General features: G+C 39.1%; 1 protein-coding gene across 2 annotated transcripts; it reads left to right on the top strand.

Moving 5' to 3' along the window:
- The first annotated feature begins 505 nt into the window (after positions 1 to 505).
- On the top strand, positions 506 to 22,959 carry nectin4b (nectin cell adhesion molecule 4b). 2 transcript variants are annotated; one of them, XM_085438564.1, is made up of 11 exons: positions 506 to 918; positions 5,186 to 5,386; positions 8,047 to 8,214; positions 11,304 to 11,582; positions 14,367 to 14,484; positions 18,028 to 18,179; positions 18,483 to 18,648; positions 18,786 to 18,861; positions 19,133 to 19,189; positions 19,385 to 19,570; positions 20,682 to 22,959. In XM_085438564.1, exons 1-11 carry the CDS (start codon positions 867 to 869, stop codon positions 20,907 to 20,909), a joined length of 1,683 nt encoding a protein of 560 aa, XP_085294690.1. In that variant the 5' UTR covers positions 506 to 866; the 3' UTR covers positions 20,910 to 22,959. The 2 variants fall into 2 exon arrangements, with proteins under 2 accessions (XP_085294690.1, XP_085294689.1); XM_085438563.1 differs by having other exon boundaries at positions 20,646 to 22,959.

The raw sequence follows: 22,959 nt of genomic DNA, 5'->3' as shown, positions 1-22,959 counted from the left end.
CTTGATCTTGGTGATTAGCAAAATGGGAAAAAGAAACAAACAAACAAAAAAGAAAATGCAAGTTTAGCTGATAGACAAAATAGATTCATAAATAAAAGTAGCCACCACTAATACAGTCGTTTCAAACAAAGTCTGATAAATACTCTCCAGAGTAAGGATTTTATTTACTTGTGTAATTGTAAGAGGACATTGTTGGATTTGTCCAAGAAGAGTGGGGGTGTTAATTAGTGTTACTTTTATAGCTTATTGATAAAATTGCAGACTACAATCAAATGATCAACAGTTTAACTGTTAATTTGATCCCTAAACATGTGTAGTTAGATATAAGAAGTTAATCTTGTGAAATTGCTTGACATAAAGTATATTTTTGGTTAATTTTCCGACCCTACCACTGCATTTTCATCTTGCGTCACCTGAACGCAGCGCTAGTGGGCGTGTCAGTGGGCGGGGCGGAGGGAAACAGGTGTAGCGACTCAACCCAAACCTGTATTCTGGTGCTTCTGCCTTCGCGTGACAAGCGAGGTTGTTCTTTTATAAACACGAACTTTATTTTTCTGTCGTGCGAAAGCTCAAATGCAGATTTAACATTTTCCGTTTATTTGTTCATTTCACTGGAAATGAAGATAGAGCCTCTATCAGCTATTTGCTAACCATTGTTCTTTTATCAGTGGAAGTGTGATTTTTTTTAAACATTATTTCTCAGTTGAACAGGAAACATCTGCTGCCCCTGGCTCCTTGCTGCGGGGTTTGTGTTTTTTAAACCAACCCTCAATTTCCCAGCTGAATTTGAACATGGAAGCTTAACACGAGATCTGAATTTCCCAGAAGAAGGCTAATAAAGAGAAACTTTTACTTTGGAACCAAACATGAAGTCAGCTGGAAAAAGTGCTTTGCTCCTGGCATTGCTTTCTTTAATCGGTGAGTTTTCTGTTACATTGATTTGCATGTAAATTAACAGTGACACTGCTTCATAAAACACGAATCACCTGTCTAAGCAAGTCATTTGGGGAATTCTGTGTTCTCCTTTCTGTTAACTGGGTCTGTGACGATTAAACATTTGACAGACATGGCATAAAGCTTGGATATAGTGTCTAAAATCTATACATTTTGAACTTCGTGGTAGCTTCTTGTGCTTAATGTTGGTGTAATTAACCCAGCAATCTTCCTATGAGTGTTAAAACAATGTCCTTTAATATAGAAGGGCTCTTTCCCCCCCCCCAAGACACTGAATTATTATTATTGCAGTCTTCATAAGTCTCTATGCCTTTGCTTTACTTGCCATGGTTTTGGTCCAATTGTGCAAATTTTTTTTGTTACAACATGCAATGATTTCTGTCTCCAAATCTTAAGCTCATCATGTCACCAAAGATTTATAAATTTAGAAAACTTTTTAATTTTTGCTTTTTCTAAACAGACATATTGGATTTTTTTGGCTACTTCTGATCTTTTAATTGCATTAACTCAACTGGAGAAATGAATGAAAACCTGAACTACAGCCACCAAACTCTTTAACTTGTGACAAGCTGTTACAAGCAGGGGCGTTTCTAGGATTTTTTTTTAATGGGGTGGCTGGGGGCATGGCAAAAAAATCAGTCAGGTGGGGTGGGACGGGGGCAGTTTTGCTAACTTTTTCTAAATGCAGAAAATCATCAACCAACATCTAGATAGACAAAATAAAGCTGATTGCGTCACTAAACGGATATCATATCACTGCAAATCATCTCAGTCTAAGCTGAATAAAGCAAAAAGACTAAATTTCCAGTTTTTGTTGAGCTGCAGTTTAAGGTGCTGGTGAGAAACCATATTAGTTTCACATTGTGTATAGTTCTTTTCCTTTTTTTAATTGCAAAACTATTGACTACAACTCCCTAAGAAATGTAACCCAATAAGTTTTTAGATTGCAGTGAGATTCTAGGGTGTGCCTCATCAAATTACCTTTACATTTTTAATTTGTGCGCACAGATGTACTCGAAAGCAAGAAGGTAATTCCCAGGGTAGGATTTAAACCTGTACAACATGCATAAAAGGAACAATAATTTACAATAATTTAGAAGACAGTCTTTTGTTTCCTTTCTTTCTTTGCATGTGCATTAGCTGCACCATCACATAGCTAGGCTTTTTTTCTGCTGGCTACTAAATATATAAAAAAAACAACAACCCTCAAATGAATCAGAGTTCATGGACAGGTGCCACCTCATGCCCTTCTGGACCTGCCCTGGGTTGCAAGTAGCTTTATATGGTACAACAAGCCAATAAAACAAATGTTTGTTTTGGACAACAGCGTCCTTCCAAAATTTTTTGCAATATATTTGGGAATGCCTTTTGCTTTTTTAGATAACCTGTATTGACCTGTGCAACAGATCTAGCTACCCTCAGATAAATGGTTCTCAATTCAATTCATTTCAGCTGAAAAATATAATGCCAAATAACCACACAGTCACCCCAAGGTGCTTTATACTGTAAGGTAAAGGACCTAAAGGAGAGAAATCCCCAACTATAAGATGATATAATATGAGCAAGCACTTGGTGACTGTGGGAAGGACAAATTCCCTTTTAACAGGAAGACGCCTCCAGCAGAACAAGGCCAGTTTGGCGGCGGTGGCGGGGGGTACTCTCTCTGCAGTTTGTAGTTTGAAGCATCTTAACAGAGATAAGTTGATCGTATTTAAAATTGTAGCATTAATGTAGCATTAACAGTCTGCTGTTCTGCTGCACTCGTGAGGCCAGCTGACTATCTCAGAGTTATCAGTAATTCTGCAGCCATGAACATGGGTGAACTGTTCTGGTGTCCACATACTTTTGTCCGTGCAGGTGTGGAGAAAGAAGCAGCAGAACAGAATGCAGCTCCGTCACATTCTTACTCTTACTAAGTGATTTAGAAGTCGTGGCCCAACCTGCGTCTTCCTGTTTTTTTTGTTTTTTTTTGATGACTAATTCTGATAATGTTCGTCAGCTTTTGTTTCCTCATCTAGTGGAGATTAACATCATTTTACATTTAGTTTGGACTGTTCTGCTCCAGATGAAGGAGCAATCAGATGAATGTGACTGTGTTGTTTTTACTCTTGACCACAGCAGTTAGAATGAACAAGAAAAGCTTGTACAACAGCTTTGTGGTGCCCCAGTGTTTGTCTAGAGTGTGTGTGTGTGTGTTTGTATAATTCTTTCTTTCAGTTTATCTCTCGGCTCACATTGTCAACTCGTCTCCTTCCTCCAAAAATCTGAGTCTATGTCTGTCTCGAGCGGTCTCTCTCGGTCTGGTCCTCATTTAGGTCAACCACACTGTAGTTCTTTGTACCTACTTTTGAACTTTCTGTCTGTGTGAAGAGGCATGTCGGCTCTCCTGTCTGTGCCACTGCTTTGTCAGTGTGTCCTTGTACTAACTATATCAGATCTGTGGGAGTCCCTGTCCTATATTGGCTTCTTTGTAATCATTGATTAAGCTTGTGAATCAGTAACCACAGAGCAAGGAAGAAAAAAAAACAAACTTTAAACCCAGAAATCAAAGTGCAAATGTTTTGCATCTTCTGTTTGAGTTGTTGATGTGGCTCTCACACCCATTCCTGTTTCTCTCGCGGTTACACGTACGCATTTCACCAGGTGTGATAAATGTTCCAGCCATTAGTCAGTTCCGATTAATGGCTTTTCAACAGTTTTGATAGTGAAACCCGTCACTGAGAGTTGACAAGAACCAGTAGTTGTCTTTTTGTGCTTGAGTTGCTAAAATGTTGGGTAAATCCTGGATTTTCTATAAAATATCATTAAAAATCATCTACTATTGTGCCAGAATGGATTCAGTGTGCAGGCAACGTTTTGCAAAACACTAAAGTTCCTTAAACATACAGCAGTGAGTTAATTAAATGCAATATTTCATTAATCAAATCCACATTTATTCCTCACACAGAAACCTGAGCTCAGGTGATGAAGAATTTGTTTTAGTTTTATTCTGTCGCAAAGCATTCTTTAAAACCAAAAGCAAGTCAAACTTGAAACATGGAGATGGAGAAGGACATTACGAAATGAAACCGAATAAAGCAAACTTTAAACAGCGGGAAGATCATAGGACACAAAATGAAATCAGTCATCGAACAATGAGACAGCAAAACAAAAAAACGAGTTGAGATCCAATAGATAAGATGGAAATATGTTTCTAATGCAATCAATGTGAAATGTAAAACAATAGAAGCGTAAACATGTGTTGGCGGGCAGATGTTCGTAGTCTTCACCCTCTTGGACCCCTACTGGGAGTAAACCTTGTTTCTCTCTCTGGTAGTTCAAGCCTGCTTCGAAAAATTAACGACTGGTTTTTAAGGAAAAAAAAAAGCAAATCCAAGACCTATTCTAATGATGGTCAAACCACGTCTTTATTGATATATACTTAGGTGTCAGATCTCGTCATTAAGGACTCGGTGGAGTCAAATGCTCTTTTTATGTGGGAAAGGGTTAAAAGAAACTACACACGTGGAAACTTTTCCGTGTTTCCTAATATAAAGGCAGTCTGTCTGAATTGTTTACTGTCAACAAGGAAATATGAAGTAATAAAGTTTTTGCTCTGTCGTGAATAGCAAGTTTGTTCACAAACAAGAGGTGCTTTTAAAAGTCACCTAAAACCAGTTTTTAGTGACTTTCTCGGTGTTGGCATGTCAACGGACAAGCTGGTTAGGTGAATGAGCGAATGCCTGTAATTGTAAATGTTTGCCTATACACAAACCTGTATAGGCTATACCCGACCTTCTGCCTGGAGCATTATAGAATAATGTCGAGCTTTTTATGATCATCCTGAACAGGATTGGTCATAAGAGCTGTCTGGAAGGAAGCACAAACACTTTGGATAACAGAAGAGTGGCAAAAACACAAAATAGTAGCAAAATAGTTGTCACAGGTTCCCAGGCCCTAAGGTCATGTCTGTTTTGTATTTCTTCACTTTGAGGAGCTGGAACAACATATTTGGGTGTGTTGGCACTGACGGGTCTCTGTGAAATTATGGAGAGATTACTATGATGAGTAAAAACGACTGCATGCTTCATCACTTGATTTGGAAATTCCATGCGAAATACCATAAATGTAATTTAGTCTTCAAAATGTACAAATGCCAATGATTTGCTGTGTTTCCTAATCCAAAATCACACTCTCCAAATATGCCTTATCTTCCACTGATTAAATCCACATGTTTCTCTTCCCTCCTCAGCCATGCGCGTGGGGGGTGGATTTGTGGAGCCTGCTAACCCCGTCACCACCCTGCGCTCCGTGACAGAGACTCAAACCAGACTCCCCTGTCAGTATCAGGTGGAGGGTGAGCAGAAGGTGGTGCAGGTCACCTGGTACAAGGAGCTTTCAGATGGCAGCAAAGATATGATCATCACAGCTCACTTCTTGGACGGCCATAGAGGTACTTGACTGAAGAAGCTCCTGTAAAGTCCCTGGGGAAAATAAAAATTTCAGTAATAACATCTTGGCAAAGCTTTTTTCTTTTCTCTTTCTTGGGGGGGTAATGAGCGAGGTGCAAGTCAAGCATTGTTTTCCCAGCAGATGCTGCAGTTGTAGCAGTCCTTGGACATGATACTTAGTGCAAGCATTTATTATCAAGACCAAAACAACTATTTGGTGCATCCTTTGGTTCCAAATACACTTACACACACTGCCCTCATCAGGTTATTGTTTATGGATTTGAACCTCAGTTATCAAATGCTACATCTGCTTTATAACTGCTTTATCTTAAAAAATATAGAGATAATGCAACCTAAGCATTAATGACTTGACAAATGCCAACCATACCTACACTTATTATAATATGCTCTATAATAATAATCAGGAACGCTAAGGTTCTTCATTACTGCTGACCAAAGTTCACTCAAAACCATAAGGAGAAAGAAATACTATAAAAGTGGTCAGCTAATAACAAAATATAGGAAAGACTTTGCTCTTTGTAATTTTATTTGCTTTGATACTAATAACTTTAAGAATGTCTGTATTTCATTTAATTGTTCCATTTTTCAGGTTATTAGAAACATGTATTGTTGTCTTACTAAAGTGTACCAGTTAAGCTCACTTTCAGATCTGTATTCTTGTTCTTGGAGCTTTACTTGATTCACAGCTAACACCTCTCAGTTTAAAGATACAATCAGAAATAAAAACAAAACAAAACATTATTTAATAAAAAAAAAAATACATTTTACTAATAAATACGCATTAGTGTGTAATTATGTCTTCTAATAACTGATGCATTATGATCAACTCAAAATTAATCAATTAGAAATGCATAGAAGCAGGCGATGGTTTGTCATGTTGGCCTGATATTTTGGATACGGTGGCTGAGATTCACACATAAAATACAATGTCAATAGAGACTGGCCACGTGCGCAGTATGCCAAATATGGAAGAGAACAGGGCTCGCAGTTGTTCACATGTTGTGGTGGCAAATTTGAATTTGTATCTAACTCCAATTTCTGTCAGTGTAAAATGTTTAGCTACGCATTCGATCAATGAAATGTCTTAATATAAGACGTGGAAGAGCAATTTCAACAGTATGTCTCAGGTTTTCTACATGGCAAAAAATGCTGCTTTAGTAAGTAAAAGAAATCTGTCCCCAATGATCTAAGATGTAAAATTACAGAAATGTATAATTGAATTATTTTGGCATATTGTGACTGGCCATGAGAGAGGTTTTAAGGGTAGGAAAAGCTGTAAAAAGAAAAAAAAGTATGCTGTCTTTCACATTTTCCAAAGCCATCCAGTACTGGAGTCTTTGCCAGGCTAATTGCGGCCCGCGCCCTTATGTTTGACACACCCCTGGTTTAGACGTAATATCATCCTTTTCCTCAAGCCTCATCTCCTGACACATAAAAACGTGCATAAACATGCTTATCTATTCCCAATATTGTCACAGTTACTTTGTGTCAGCAGATTAAACATCAGCATGAACATCACTGACTCATCGACTCATATCAGACTCCTTTCACAAAGTTTTACAGCTCCCTCCCAAATCAACATGGACACGTATTGACAGCTGAGGTAAACAGCGGACTGTCAACCTGTGCTCACTACAGATGAACTTCAGTCACAGTTTGTTTGTCCTGCAGCGAGTATTATGCACTTATGCAGTTGATCTGCAATCTATCGACATCTAGCGAGAGATTTTAGATACTGTAACTTTAAGCAGACTTTCTTCTGATTGGCTGCCCCTCATAAAGTTTTGAACAGAAGGTGGGTGGAGCTTCTGTGCTCATAGCCAGAGCTTTGTGCCTGAAATTATGACATTGGGGATATCCACTTTCAGTAACACCGTATGGAGCTAAGAATAGGAAAAAAATGTCTGAAACTGAGCATAAAGAGCAGTCTGAAGCCACGCTTCAAGGAAAAGCATTTTAACATTTACAGTTTTGACTAATCATAACAGCCTCAGTGCAAGATCTGGAGGTTGGAGATTTGCTTTGTGAATTGGTGGAGAAGTCAGAAGGTTGAGGTACATGTGCTGGTTAATGGAAATGTAATTTGATCCAGAGGCCCACGGCTGGTCCAGTGGGCCATGATTGTATGAATGAATGTGAATCATGCGCTACTTCTACCTTTGTTAATCGTTTAAATACCTTTTTCCTCACTGCTGTTGTTAAAGAGTACTCACTACTATGAGTAGACCTGATTTAAAGGCTGTTACATTACTCTGCTTATAACACACATCATTTCACTTTCAGATTTATTCATGTAAAGATAAATTAGACGCATCATCTTTAATAGCAACTTTATCCATAAATTCAAATTAGAGTCACAAGTTAAAAGTACACACATGAGAAAATAAAACAAAATAATTGTTGCTGTGTCTCTAATTGGCATGTGGTTATTTGAAATGAGATCATCCCAGCAGACCATTGTTTTGTACCTGGATTACTCTTTATTATTTGTCTGTTGTGACGCTGCTTGATAACTGGAGGCTTATTTTAACAATGTCTAACCATTTATTCTCCTTTCCTGGAGCTAATGCTTTTGACAAAGGGTCTGTTTGACGTTTTGTGAGTGTTGAAGATGCTCACCTGAGGTTTTGTTGTTTGACAGAGTTTGGGCGTTACTCTGGTCGGGTGAGGGTCGAGAACAGCAACCCCATCAAGAACTCTGCTCTGATCATCCTGAACACAGAGCAGTCGGACGAGGGCACCTACACCTGCCATATCTCCACCTTCCCCAGTGGAAATTTTGAGACGAAGATCGCCCTCACCGTCTGGAGTAAGACTCATCATCCTTTCTCTCTCTCTCTTTTTTTTTTTTTTTTTTTTAAATCTTCTCGCCCACATGTCCCTAATCCTGAGAGAGCTTCTGTAATGATGTTTACACCATCATATCTTCATAGAGGAACTGGTGACTGGGGGAATTCAGGTGTGCCAGCATGGCCACAAGCACTGCCAGCTTACTTTAGGTTTTAGCATGTGAAAAGCCAAAAGGGAAATGCTTTTAATTCTATATTATTCTGTTACTCCAACTAAAAATTAAGAAAAAGTTTAAAATATTCTCAAGTATAAAAAAGCACCACAGAATCTGCGTACACCAAAAATATGTTATGCAGACTCTGATTCTGGTAGGTAGATAGCAGCTCAGCTGTCAAAACATTTGCAAGTTTATTTGGTGTTCCAGAAAGATGGAGAGGGTTTTCCAAGATCCAAGATAAATAGGTTTCCACCACGAGGAGTGATTGAGTTTAAGATAAGTTTGGCATTGATGTAAGTTTCGTATATATCCTTAAATCACAAGTTTACATAAAGAGCTTTACACCCCCATAATCTTTATAATCTTAATTCTTCCTCTAAAGAAGGGAGGATGATAGAGAAACGACTGGGAAAAGCATGTTGTGTATATACAAAGAAAAGCGAAATAAAAAAGTATAATCACTATTAAAAAGTATGATATAATTGTGGAAACAGGGTTATGCTTTAAAGAGCTGCCAACTTCAATTTCCCAGGTCTGTGGCAGAAGAAAAGCTTCCTCTTTAGCCTAAAATCACCTGTTTCCACTCCTTATTTTGTCTTTTGAACAATCTTTGCAGAAGTTTTGCACCCAGCTAAAGCCTGGCACAAGTAATTTCCCACTGAGAAAGGAGCTTAAAATTCTGTCCCCTTTAAAATGTTTCAAAAACTCATTTTGATGTATACAGTTTCTGCGGTGCCGCTGTTGTCCCCAGGCTTCCTCCTTTACAACCATAATAACAGCCGTGGGAACACCTTTGTGAATCCTCTGTGAAGTAAACCCTGGAATGATGCTATCATTTTTAAACAACTTTCCCATTTCACTGCCAGTCATCTGCAGTAACAGACTTGTCTCAACACGCCCCAGATCTGACAAATCAACAGAAAGTTGAGTAGTAAGAGACAACCTGTAGCACTGAATTCCCTCCATGTTGGAACATTCAGCTGTAAAATGTTGATTTGTAAGTGCAGAAACTGATGCAGGCGGCTACCTGCCCACGTGTTACTGTCAAAAACTGTAAACTGAACAAACTGGTCATGTTGTTCTTAATGTGAAAGAATAGGTTTTAGAGAAATGACCCTACTGTGAATGCACTATGCCAAAAAGTCACATTTGGACTTGGAATTTTTGTTAAAAACTGGGTGTTTGGTTTACGGATACATTTATTTTAATTGGATGAAAAATGACCAGGATGGAGGTATCAGCATGTTTCACAACACAGCTTCTCTCATGAAGGCACTTTTCAGATAAGTTTGTCAGGTAAATAATGTGAGAGCTGAAATATTTGGAGGGGAGAACATCTCCCCTGCTCACTTTTTCTTGAATTGTGTCTTTTCTTGGCTGTGAGTCAGAGTCATTTATCACTGTGGAAGCTGGAATCATTCCTTTATTACTGTAAGCCAATGAGTGCAGCATATTTCCCTCGCTGATATGCCGCGCTGTGCTTTAGTGTTTTGTTTTTTTACTAGTTTCTGTTTTTAAAGGTTTGAGCTTTCCTCAGGTGGTGCCCTTTTCTTTGTCAGTTAATCCGTAATAGTTGTTGTTGTTAATGGTACCGACTTGTTTTGTCTGATGTATTAATAATCCAAACATTAGTGGAAAGAGTTAACCAGCCAGTTACTGTTTACAACAGTCATGACTGCAGAGTGAATCACAATCGTGTTAAACCAGTTGGTGACAGGGCAGCAAAAACAAAATGTAGCTGTGTGAAAACGTCTAAGGTGACCTGTTCTGAGAGAGTTTTGCAACTTGGTGTTCTTACACAATTCCAATGAATTTGATGGTACTTTTAGTTGGAAACCCACAACTGTAATATGTGGGATATTCTCCAAAGTAGAAGTGGGCACATTAAAGCACAAAAAGATCACTCTGTTTATACACTGTATATAAAAGATGGAAGTCGATTTGCATTAGCTGAATAGCTTTTCCCATTTTGATTTTTTTTTTAACCTTTCTTTTTGGTGTTGCGACCTGCTAACACTTGGTGCAAGTTGCATTAATGCACATGGTACAGAAATGGATACCTGCTAATTTATAATAGAAAAATACTATAATTTAATTGTTTCATGTATTACATCAAAAATAGTCAAATTCCACAAATACCATGGAGAGGTCCAGTTCAATGACTCATTATCAGGTGAGGCTGAGCAGACAGCTAGAGCTACACGTGTGTCTGCCCGCACCTGTCAGTCACATAAGCCACACCCACTAACAATGCCCAGTTCCAGCAAGGTGGAATGAATGGGCGACGATGACTGTAAAGTTCAAAACCTTTTCTTTCTTTCTTCTTTGTTTTAAACTAGGTTTTAAACCACTGGGATATGTGGTTTCATGTCCAAGTGGTTATTTGAAGATAGGAATCTAGAGGGATCAATGAAGGTCACCCTGCTGGTGGCACTAAATAGAAAGTCAGCGGATCTGTAGGTGGTTCAGCAACCCGGAAGATTTTACTGCACTCTGTCTGTTTTTTGTTTTTGTTTTTGCTTTGCATTTAAATTTTGTAGATCAAATAACATTTTTACAAAAGGTATGCGGAAAAATGCAAATGTGAATCTGTTGTTGGTACTGCAGGAACATTTTTGAATCATTAGGCAGTTCTGACTTGAAAGTCTGTACAAACTTTCATGCTAATCCCTCAAACAGATTTCATTTGCCAGTCAGGACAAGTGTTGGATCATCTACCCCCTTAGCTCTAAGAGCCAAGAAGTGAAAAATAAACTAACTTGGGAAAGAGACTTTGTAATCTGATGACTGAACTCATTGTGCTTTTTTTTAATTTAGTACTTCAGCAAAGGATCAGATGGAAAGTCCAAACCAGAAGACTTAAATTAACCTCTTTCCTTTTCGTTGTCTAGTTTTACCCATCTCCTCCCTGGATCCAGTAACTCTTGTGGAGGGCCAATCCTTCCGTGTGGCAGCCACCTGCCGGGCTATAGGTCACCCACTTCCCATTCTCTCGTGGGACACGGACATCTCAGGAACGGTCCAGAACCGCACCAGCGAGACTCGGTCAGTGTCCAGCTACTTCTCGCTCCACCCCCTGCGTAGCATGAACGGGAAAAAGCTGGACTGTTTAGTGTGGCATCCTGGCCTGGAGGAGCCACGTAGGATCAGCAACCGCCTGGAGGTTCAATGTGAGTATAGCTGTGGAGCAGAAGTAAAACAGACTGGAGCTGTGGCATTAACATCATATTTTTAAGTGCTGAGTTGCAGAAATAATATTGCTGGTTCAAGGAAGAACAATTGAAGGAACCAGAAAAGTCACAGAGTATGATATGGAAAAATAAGGGAGAGAATGTTACCCCTCACTGGCCCCTTCCCATTCTTTACAGGTCGGGGATCACACATCGCTCATTCTTGCCCGTCAGAAAAACATTTCCTGAAATTATTCAAGCAAAAATAAAATGTGGAGAAGTTAGAATGTTATCTGTTTTTACCAAGTTATTTGGTAGAAAATTCTGTCTCCATACAAGATACAGCTCTATAATTTAGCCTTAACATACAGCACAACAAGCTCGAGCACTGATCAGACGTCTTAAATCGCACCAGTAGGATCAGTCGTGGTGGATCGTTGCCAGTGAAGCTGTCACCACCGAGTCGCTCACTGATACTGCGACAGTGACAAAAGCGCTATGGCGGTCACCTTTTTTTCCTTCCCCTTGTCTGAAACAAATGTCTCACTTCAAACTTCATTCATGGGAAAGTGCAGGAATGTGAGCTTTGGTTTTGTATACACTGTCCATCCGTCAGACACATGACTTGCAGAAACCAGAGAGCGAAGGGTGTGGATATTGAAAGCAGTTTTAGTCAATTAACCATGAAAGTTTTAAAACAACATGAAATAATTTATCTTGACATTCGTCAGTAACTAATTTGAACATGTACTACACAAAGGTCATGTGTAGTGGTGGCTGATGCCTAATAAATGCCTGGACCTCCTACTGTTTACTAATTTAATTAGTAGATCATCACGCCCCAATACTGCTTTCTCAGTGCCATCCATATTTTGTTTTGGTGTGTTTTGCAGCTGTAAATAGATACTCTGTAAGCTTGCATTGTATGAAGCAGTGTACGTCACTGCAAAGGGTTTTAAATTACCACACTTGTGCTGTTTAGTGCAAACTATATGGTCCTATAGAATATGTAAAGAACTGGGACACGCCTGGCTTTTTAGTTAATAACAGGAACAAATAAAGGAAAAAATGACATAAGTGTTTTTACTCTCAGATTTCTTAAACACTGTTTTTATAGTCCCACCTTTCTCCTTTCACTTGAAGCTTTGCGCTGATCCTTGACGTATCGCGATTTAATCCTTCTTCCCTCTGCTGTTAAATATTTATAGGTTACTACTTAAACCAGCATACGCTGATGTTTTAAAAGCGGAAATTTAAATGCATAACAGCAGTTATGCCAGTTATAGAAGGTAACATGACAAAAACAAACATTACAATCGTGTTTTTTGCAGATTTCTTATAGTATTGTAGAAACTATGAATACTCCCAAATGACAAAAAAGTATTAGATTAAAAAACAACAACATTTCTTCTACATCTCATCCAAAATAATAATATTCACTTCAAATGGACACTTGTTAAATATTGCGCCCATACCAAGAATATCACGAGGTGACCTAATAAGTTGGTCCCTCCCTTTTTATGTAGGTGTGTTTGCGACGATACGAAACCACTAAGTTAATATTTATGTTTGAACAACTCCGAAGACTAACACCTGCAAAACACAGCTATAACTAACAGTACTAACCACGCCCATGTTTTTCCTCTAATGGTGTCAAAATGTCGGCATTGAAATCAATAAACATATTACATTTTTAAAGGTTTTTATATTTTATACTCGAGAAGTTAAAGTTCTATAACCATTTTTGATCCTGCCAAATTCTCCCATAAAATTAATACTTGAGTACAGTATGTATACTACCTGTATATATTAATAACATTACATAAATGAAGATATTATGGTGATGTAGTATAAAAGGAGCATTATGTGGATGGTCTGCCAAACATCAGTCTATCACTGATAACTCAACTTCATGCATCTGAGCAAAAGTTACTTTCAAAATATTACATTTATTCCCTATAACCTGGCGGATTCCTGCACTTTCTTCAGCATGTTTTCATTCTTTGTATCTTTGAGTACCACCTTAATGACTCTTTTTTTTTGGTGAGTGTGTTGTGGTGGGAAAGACAGAGCTGTATTCAGCATGCAAACTAAATCAGCTCATACTTATCAGCATACTGTATGGAATGACACTGCAGTTGCTCTTTGCTGGGCTATGGGCCAAACTTTAAGCTCTCCCCTTTAATGGGAATGTAAGCCAATTAGATATTTTTGACTCTAGTTGCCCAGCAAATTATATTTATAAGGCTTAACTGTTAGTCTTTGAGATTAAAGAGCTGGGTAAATATTAGCTACTATCGGCAGATTTGATCCTGCGGCGGGAAAGTTTATCAGTAATAGTCTGTCCTTGACTACTGTTACTGTGTAACTGTGCCAAAACTTTAACTGTTCCAACAATTCCTCTTTGTCTGATTTGAAGGACATTTGTTAAAGGTGTGGGTGTGAGCTGTGCCAGCTTGCTTTTAAAATGGGATTAAATACAAGGTTTCAAGCTAAAGTTTTCTGCTAAAATTATGTACTCACTGTTAAAATCACTGAACTGGTGCTCAATACGCTTAGTAATGACTCCAAACCTCCCAGATAACATTTGAAATTTTGAGACTTGCGAAAATCTTTTTGTAGATTTAAGACGAGGAAATAACTTCATCTGTTGTGTTTATGGTGCAAACAAACTTCTTTGTATCTTCTCTGCTGCTCTACAAAGTTCTCTATTTGATCTATTATGCAGCATAGGAGACACTACGTTGTGATGCTGCTTACTTAATATTTGTGTTTCTGTGTCAGACCCCCCAGATGCTACGATCACGACGTCCTCGTCTCGTTGGTATGTGGGTTTGGAGAAAGCTGAGCTGGTGTGCGAAGGCAGGGGACACCCCACACCTCAAAACTTCACCTGGACGTGGTACTTTCTGCATTTTCACATACACATCTGTCACTCTGGCAGTCAACAACACTATGATGATATCATGTTAAATCCCACCTCCCCCCTTTCTAATACTATTTATGCTGCTAATGTTCTCTTTACATGGCACTGGAATGTAACTCAAAACATAGATAAGCCACTGCTAACACGCATACACATGGAGCACACACCTGCAAACAACAAAGGAGTGCGCTCCCATCTAAAGGGGGGGGGGTTCCTATCCTCTGCTGGCTCAAATCACTGCTGAATAAAAGGTGCGGTGTCGCGTTGCGAAATTTCAAGTTAGAAGATTGTGTTTCACACGAGGGAGGGAGTGAGCGACACAAGGAAGAGCAGGAGACACATGCTAAGCGTTTAATCATAGTGCCATGCTTTAAATATCACTCTAATGCCTGGTAAAACACTGGGTCTGTACTTTAATTAAAGACGCCAGCCATTACAGTTCTCCCTGTGCACACAGTGATCAAATGTTTTGTGCTGAGTACTTGGGTCATGAGGCAATCTTGAAATATTAAAGTTGTGCTAGTTTCAACCTCTCCACTAAGCCATCCATCACTGAGGCCCCACTGTGAGGAAATCCACTGATTAATTTTAGTTATAATGTCAGTAAATGTTGACTTTTTTTTTCCCCTTGTTTGCTTTTTAACAATGTAAATATATAAAAATACAACCATTAGTCAATATGAGTGGCTGACTGCTGGTCTCTCCATGTGAGCATTCACAGAACAAATCTGTAGTTTAATCTGCGTTGAAAAGAAGCAAATTTCTCATTTAGTGGGGTTATGTAAAAGATTGTTGACTAAGGAAATGATCCTACACGTAAGCCATGTGTGGAATAAATAAACTATCATTTCAGCTTTAAATATAAGAAGTCATGCTAGCTGTTTCTGTGTGTTGAGCCTTAATGCTAAATTCTTGGTTCCACTTTTATATGAATTGGCAGATAACATTAATTTTATCAGCAACCTGTGCATTTCCCACAATGTCTCACTGACTTTGAGTGTGGAATAGCTGAGGGTGCAAGCCAGACTATTTGAGAAATAGTGGATCTATTTTTCTCAAGAGGCCATCTGTAGAGCTTACAGAGATGGTCATGCAATTCTCTGGGTGAAAATCCCCTGTTGATGTCAGAGGTCAGATGAGAATGGCTAGACTGCTTTGAGCTGATAGGAAGGGAACAGTAACTCAAATAAGCACTTGTTACAATCAGCATATGCAGAAGAGCATCTTTTAATGCACAATACTATTGGACTAGAGCAGCAGAAGACCAGCCTGGGTGCCACTCCTGTACGAATATCCACTCGATCCATCTCTATCCACAAGACAATATTTTAGATGTAGTGGATGTAGGAGAGTCACAGCATGTACAGTACTGTCAAGTTTTAGGCAGAAAAAATGCTGTAAGCAGGCAGCACGGTGGCATGGTGGTTAGCACTGTTGCCGCACAGCAAGAAGTTCCTGAGTTCAATTTCACCATCAGGCCAGCAGGGCCTTTCTGTGTGGAGTTTGCATGTCCTCCCCGTGTTTGCGTGGGTTCTCCCCGGCTTCCTCCCACAGTCCAAAAACATGCACTTTGTGTGGATAGGTTAATTGAAAAATCCAAATTGCCCATAGGTGTGAATGCGGGAGTGAATGTGAGTGTGAATGGTTGTCTTTCCCTGTGTGTTATCCCTGCGACAGACTGTCGCAGCTGGGATAGGCTCCAGCGCCCCCCGCAACCCTGAAAAAGGATAAGCGGAAGCTAATGGATGGATGGAAATGCTGTAAACAAAGAATGCTTTCAAAGACGGAAGTGTTAATCATTTATTTTCATCAATCAACAAAATGCAGTGAATGAACAAAAATAAAATCTAAATAAAATCAATATTAGGTGTGACCACCCTTTGCCTTCAAAACAGCATCAATTCTTCCAGGTCAGGGGTGGGCAACTCCAGGCCTTGGGTGTTGGTGTCCTGCAGGTTTTAGATGTGTTCTTGATCCAACACAGCGGATTCAAAATGGCTAAATTACCTCCTCAACATGTCTTGAAGTTCTCCAGAGGCCTGGTAATGAACTGATCATTTGATTCAGGTGTGTTGACCCAGGGTGATATCTAAAACCTGCAGGACACCGGCACTTGAGGCCTGGAGTTGCCCACCCTTGTTCTAGGTATACTTGCACACAGTTTTTGAAGGAGTACTTCTTGTTCATTAAGATAGCTCTTAATGACTTTGGCTGTATGTTTGGGGTCGTTGTCCTGCTGCAGAATACATTTGGGGCCAATAAACAATTATGTTTCTTAAAGCATTCTTTGTTTACAGCATTTTTTTCACACCTACCTACAACTTAGGCATAATACTGTATGTGCAGCCCAAAAATCTGCAGCAGCTGTGTGATGCTGTCATGGGAATATGGACCCAAATCTCTGAACAGTGTTTCCAGAATCTTGTTCAGTCTCTTATGAGGAGAAAGGGGCCATCCAACCAGTACTAACAAGGTATACCTAATAAAGTGGCAGATGAGTGCATATTTTATTAATCAGAGCAACCCTAAAAATGTAGAATGTGTATGTACAACAAGTGTATCAAATTCACAAATACCTTTCTTGATCTTCTTATAGCTGCTTTACGTTGCTCCAAAGACAAAGTCATTGTTAAGTGTAACAGATAATACCATAAAACATGTAATTTGCGTTATCTAGTAAACTTTTACTTTTACCTTTGGCACTATCGAGGCCAGCTACTTTAGTTTCACAATATGTTTTTATGTATAACTCATGTAGTGAAACTATATTGTACTACTCTAGTTTCAGTCATTTCACAATAGGTCTTTGCTTCATTGCACTGATACTGTGGTAAGTCACAAAAACAATAAGTCACGGGAGAGATTAGAATCTTTTTGGCCAGTGAAGCTGTATTGCACACCATATCTGTATCATTTCCACCATCCTCGCTGTGTCAGATGCAATCTCCACCTGTGACTCGATTTAGAAAAGGCTGGTCAGAGAAGCTAGGCGGGGTGTTGAGAAAAGAAATCTGACCCGGGGCGACTTTGACGGGGGGGATAAAGCAGTAGGTAAATAGCTGGTGGAGCACAGTGAAACCAGGGGGGAATATGACCCCTCTCAGTGGACCTGATCAGAAACTGCCTCTATTATGTGGCCTGTACAATTTAGGGCTCAGAAGTTGGGCTTGTTTCAATCCCCCAAACCTAGTATTTACCTGGTTTATACAGATGAGCCCTGCATGCTTTGGTTCAGGTGGTTTCACTCTGTGATGAACCTGATCCTTCAGAGTGTTTACTAAGCGGATAACTTCCTTGATTCAAACCAGTTTTTGCATTTTCCTGTTACTTGCAAGCAAACGTCATTAGATATTTGTATATTTCCAGCTCTCTGGTTTGAACTCTGCTCCTTTCATTTTGTTGTTTGCAGCTATGAGTCAAAGCTGCTGTTTCAAACAGTGAGTCACAGACTTCTGCGTAGTTCACCTCTCTGTGACATCTGCAAGTTAATGGTAACATTTTTCTTTTGATTGCTTGCAGGAAAGGGGGAGCTCTGCCTGACGGGGTGTCTGTGGTTGGAGGGAAGCTCCTCTTTCAGCGGCCTGTTCACTTGAGTGACAGTGGGGCCTACGAGTGCATGGTCACAAACAGTGTGGGAAGGGGAAAAACTGAGTATATGCTCAATATAGATGGTAAGTGCAGTAAAGCTAATTTTGCATACATTTTCATGGGATTTGATGGAGAAACTGTTCTGCTGCTGTGAGCTTTGTTGATGTTTTTGCAGGTGGAAATTTAGACTTATTTGCCAAACTCCTTCTGAGTTGGTGTAATTTTGAACATTTGCTGCCCCCTCTTGTTAGATACAAGGCATTAACAGTTGAACTCAGTCTGGATTACAAAAAAAATATTAAAGGAAAGATGTAGCTGTGTTGTTGTTGAATGTATTTATATGCGAGAGAGTCATCGGATCTTTTCATATTTTTATATTTTTTTAGAGATGCAATGGCGCATTGGTGAAACCCCTCCTGATAACCTGCTGCTGATCATAATTTGTGCCTCCACCGGAGGTTTAATCCTCCTCCTGATCATCATCATCTTGGTGGTTCACCGCCATCATCGACGTAGAACGAACAAGCTTAAGAGACAGCTATCTGAAAAATCGTGAGCTAAAGCACATATTGTTAAAGAAGGCTTTTATTAATAACTTCAACTGGGATTTAAACTGATCTATTTTGTGAACATGCAGGTTTTCCATAAAACCTCAAAATGTGTGTGTGGTTTTTATTTTTTTCTCCCAGGGATGAAATTAGGAGTTTCTCTAGGCAAGCCTCTTTCAGGAGAATAAACTCTACCAGCACAGACTTCAGATACCAGGTAGGAATACGCACACAGACAGACACACACACTCTCCTGCTGACAACAATAGCCTGCAAGCTTGAAGGAAGCCAGGTTGACACACCTGTCCTGCTCGGGTGGAGCCGCTGGCAGCTCAGGCTGATGATTACAGGCTGCTGCAGCTTCAAACAACACTGAAACATGCAGCGTTCATAGACAAATATCATTAATATCTAATTTTTGGCGGTTTGTTATATTCCTCTTCGTGTTCAGGTTCACTAATTTTTGGCGACTTTCTATTTTTCTCCAGGGTGAAGACTCCATGCTCAGAATAGACAGCCGAATGAAAAACAGCCAAATGTCTCTGGTGAGTGTCTCACTGTGATGAAATATATCCAGGTAGAATACTGCTGATCTTGGTTCTGCCTGCGCTGTCTCTAAGGAATTGTTCATATAGCTGCTTCTTTCTAATGTTGAAGGTTTTTTCAAAATAAAATGCTTTAAGATCTTGTCTCAGATTTGCACTTTATCATTACATTGAATATCCTCTCCCTGCCTACAGGAGCATACCCATTCCACTCTGGGTGGGAGGTGGGGGCCAGGAGATGTAGAACTGGATGAACTGGGACGTCCGGTCATCTGGTGTGAAGGCAGCGATATTCCAGGAGGAGCTGAGGTTGACGGAGGGAAGGAGGCGCAAAGGAACAGGGTGGAGTCATACGTGAAGAGCAGTAGCAACATGTCGCTGGTATGTGTCAGCGTCTGAGAGATTAAGTTTGAAATGTGTTTAGATTTGTTTGTAATGTATCATATGGTAACGGCATGCTGTATTTATTGCTGAGTTTGTATCGTCACTGAGGGCGACGTGGTAAAACAAAAGGGACTCAAATGACAGGAAACATTTTAGGAAACAACAGCAAGAAACGTCATCTCTGTTTTATTAGTCACTTTATAATTGTTCCTTTCTTCTACAAATGATGACGCTTTATTGGATTTATTTAGAAACAGGATCCGGAATGTAAACATGACTGTTTTGTTAAATCTGGATTACAATCTGATGTCGTCACGACCAAAGCTTCACTAAGAGGTTTCATACAAAAGAGATTGAATACCAGTGTGCATTCTCTCCTAGCAATTATTACCACAAAAAAACGTCATAAGAAATATTGGATGGTAGGATATGGTCCATGTTGTGTTAGGAGCTTTTTTTTCTTCTTCTTTTTTTTTTTAAACCTAGACTTCTACCTCAATAAACTGGTTTTCACTGATCCCATAGACAGTTTTGGTAGAAATATAAAGTTTATCTACAGATTATCCAGCTTGAATTTGGATTTTTAGTGCAAGTATCATAAACCCAGTTTTATCCCCTCTGTGCCTTTTTCAGTCCAACTTCAATTTTTTGGTTATATAAAGGGGACCTATGATGCTCATTTCCAACTAAATATGTATTCTTGGACTCCAGTAAAATAGTTTTGCCTGACTCACAGTTTATCCTCTTTATGGGGAAATCCATTTTAGCCATTTTCTTAAGGCCATCATCTCCTAGCCAACTTTCATCTGATTGGCTGATCGTACAGAGCCAAAACTAGAATAAACAGTGTGAAACTAAGTGGTAGGGCAGATTGAACCCTGAGGTTTTGGCTTGCAGGAATTACCTGTTCATCTGCTGAACTCAGTGTTTAAAACTTCAGTTTCAACATTAACTGTTGTAACTGTGTATTTGAGAGAAAATAAGGAAAGGCATAATAGGTCCTCCTTAATATTGGTAACTTTCAGGACAAATCAGGAAAAACAGTATTCTATTTTTATACTGTTTCTACCAGGACTCAGGTCTTCCTTCATCTTTGGTTCCTCTGAAGGCTCAGCAGGATGACGGCAGCGGGCCCAGAGAACCAGACGCCTGCCAGCCCAGGGAGAGAGAGGACTGGGCTCCCACACAGTCTGAAGGACACGACAGTGACGAAGATGGGAGCCCCTACCAGTTATCACAGACTCTCAGGAATTACTTTGACTACAGCAATGGGGCCATCAGGCCCAAGCCAAGTAACAATTCCATTATTCTACACCCCAGAGGACAGCTGATCTAGACAGGACTCTCATCTGTGATATGAAAAGAGAGACTGTCTGTATCTCTGCAGTGACTCTGACTGTGACGTTTGATGTTTGCTTTGAAGGGTAATTCGTCTCAGGTACTATCCCAATGCTGATTGTTGATTTTTTACTTTAGAGATTCTTCCTTATTTCTGTTAATCAAAAGAAGGTTATGAGTTGTTCTTTTGAGCATTTTATGACTTCATCAGTGAGGTAATAAAAAAGAGATGAGGAATAATTTGGGGGAAGAGGGAAAAAAAAAAAAGAAGTCCTGAGCCAGATACGACTGGTATAGTAGAACTGGAACATTTTGGACCACTAATGTAGAATTAAGTTTATAGAGAGTTTTGCCCTGAAAGGTATGCAAATGAAAAGTATTTTTATTCTTTAAGGTATTGTATTAAGAATCCTGTTACAAATGTTTACTATGTTTGGTGCAAAGCTGAGTTTTGCATCCAGTGCTTCTTGTTTAAATACATGTGAATAGATACAAAGGACTTGAGAATCCTGCCTCATGCAGGACAATATGTATATATTCCATGTGTTTATATACACTGATCATCCACGACATTAAAACTGTTAAAAGGTGAAGTGAATAACATTGACTCACTTGTTACATCGCTTCGCCCTGTAGAGAAACCTTAGATCTGGCGACTCCACATCACAAAAATTACTTGAGGAACTTGGCAAAGAGTCCAAGGTGCTGATACAAACTATCAGCTCCTCAGATCCAAATTGAATTCAGGTTTTTGAGGCTGATACTCACCCAAAGGATCAAGTAAAGACACCCTCAGCGATCCAGTGCTCTTGCCCCGATGGGTCAGTTATTTCTACATTGTTTCCACATCAACTCTTGCACATTAGGTGTTCTTATGTTAATGTCTGATATATGTGTGTGTGTACATTTGTTTATTAATACATCTTTACAGCCACCTGCTGCTGTCAGCTTAAAAAAAAACCTTGTTAATATGAAGAACAAAAGAGACGATGCTGAAAGTTCTTTGGCCAGCTGGTGTTGAAATGCAGCAAACTGGGTCAGTTTCATCTATATAACTATAACTTTTTAGTGCTGTAAATACCTTTTTGTAAAAAAAAGAAACATTGTGATGATACAAATACACTGTAAATTTTTCTATGCTTTTTTTTAAGAAGATCAGGAAGTGATGTGTATATGTTGAAAATCTTTATTTGTAAAAGTGCAGCTTACAAACATTCTTTTAAAAAACACTGGAACATTAAAGCTACTTCGGGAGCTTCATAAAACAGCAGAAACTTTATGGGTTATTCTGTTATAGGTTGATGAATTTAAATAAATTTTTTATTGAAGAAAAAGTTAGGATTTTTGAGAAATATTGTTTTTCTTGTTATTTATAGATTCAAACACTGATACTACCTTCATATTTTACTAATAAAGGCATGGAAGACAATTAACTTTGATGCAAATTAAAACATGGTTGTAGTTTTAGCAAGTGTTTACAGGACAGATCTTTGCTTGGCCAGATGCCCTAACTCTGTTATGAGGTTATTAGGGACTAGCAGGTCACTGCATTTGGCTAAGAAATAACCCATGGCATTACTACTGTAAAAAAGATCCTAGAACTAGTACAGGCCACTATATTTGGCATTAATTTTGTACTGGAAATAACACTGTACCTGTAGGGGGAGTCTTAAATGCACTAAGAAGATTGAATAAACATGAAAGTACTGAGACTGTGCTTATTATGGTGACAAATGATACTAAGAACTGCGGATACTGATTAATATTTTGTTCATGTGCTGCTTGATTTAAGTGCAGTTGACACAGTAGACCATAAAACTTTGAGAGGCTCCAGGTCTGGGTTGGTAAAGGTCAGATGGTTTAGGTCATATTTGACAATCCAAAAATTTTTGTTTTCATTGGTGACAAACTGCTCTCCTTACTCTATAATAAGTTGTGGAGTTCCTCAGAGATCCATACTGGGACCTATCTATTTTCCCCCATCATATATGCTACCAATGGAACCTTAGGAATATCCCAAGAATAAACTGAATGCTGAGTTTTACTGA

The sequence above is a fragment of the Copadichromis virginalis genome, linkage group LG18, assembly GCF_057382275.1.
Source record: "Copadichromis virginalis isolate Kocher_CV1m ecotype Utaka linkage group LG18, C_Virginalis_male_GT1.1, whole genome shotgun sequence".
In the NCBI taxonomy this organism is placed as follows: Eukaryota; Metazoa; Chordata; class Actinopteri; order Cichliformes; family Cichlidae; genus Copadichromis; species Copadichromis virginalis.
This window is presented reverse-complemented; position numbering and strand designations above follow the sequence as displayed.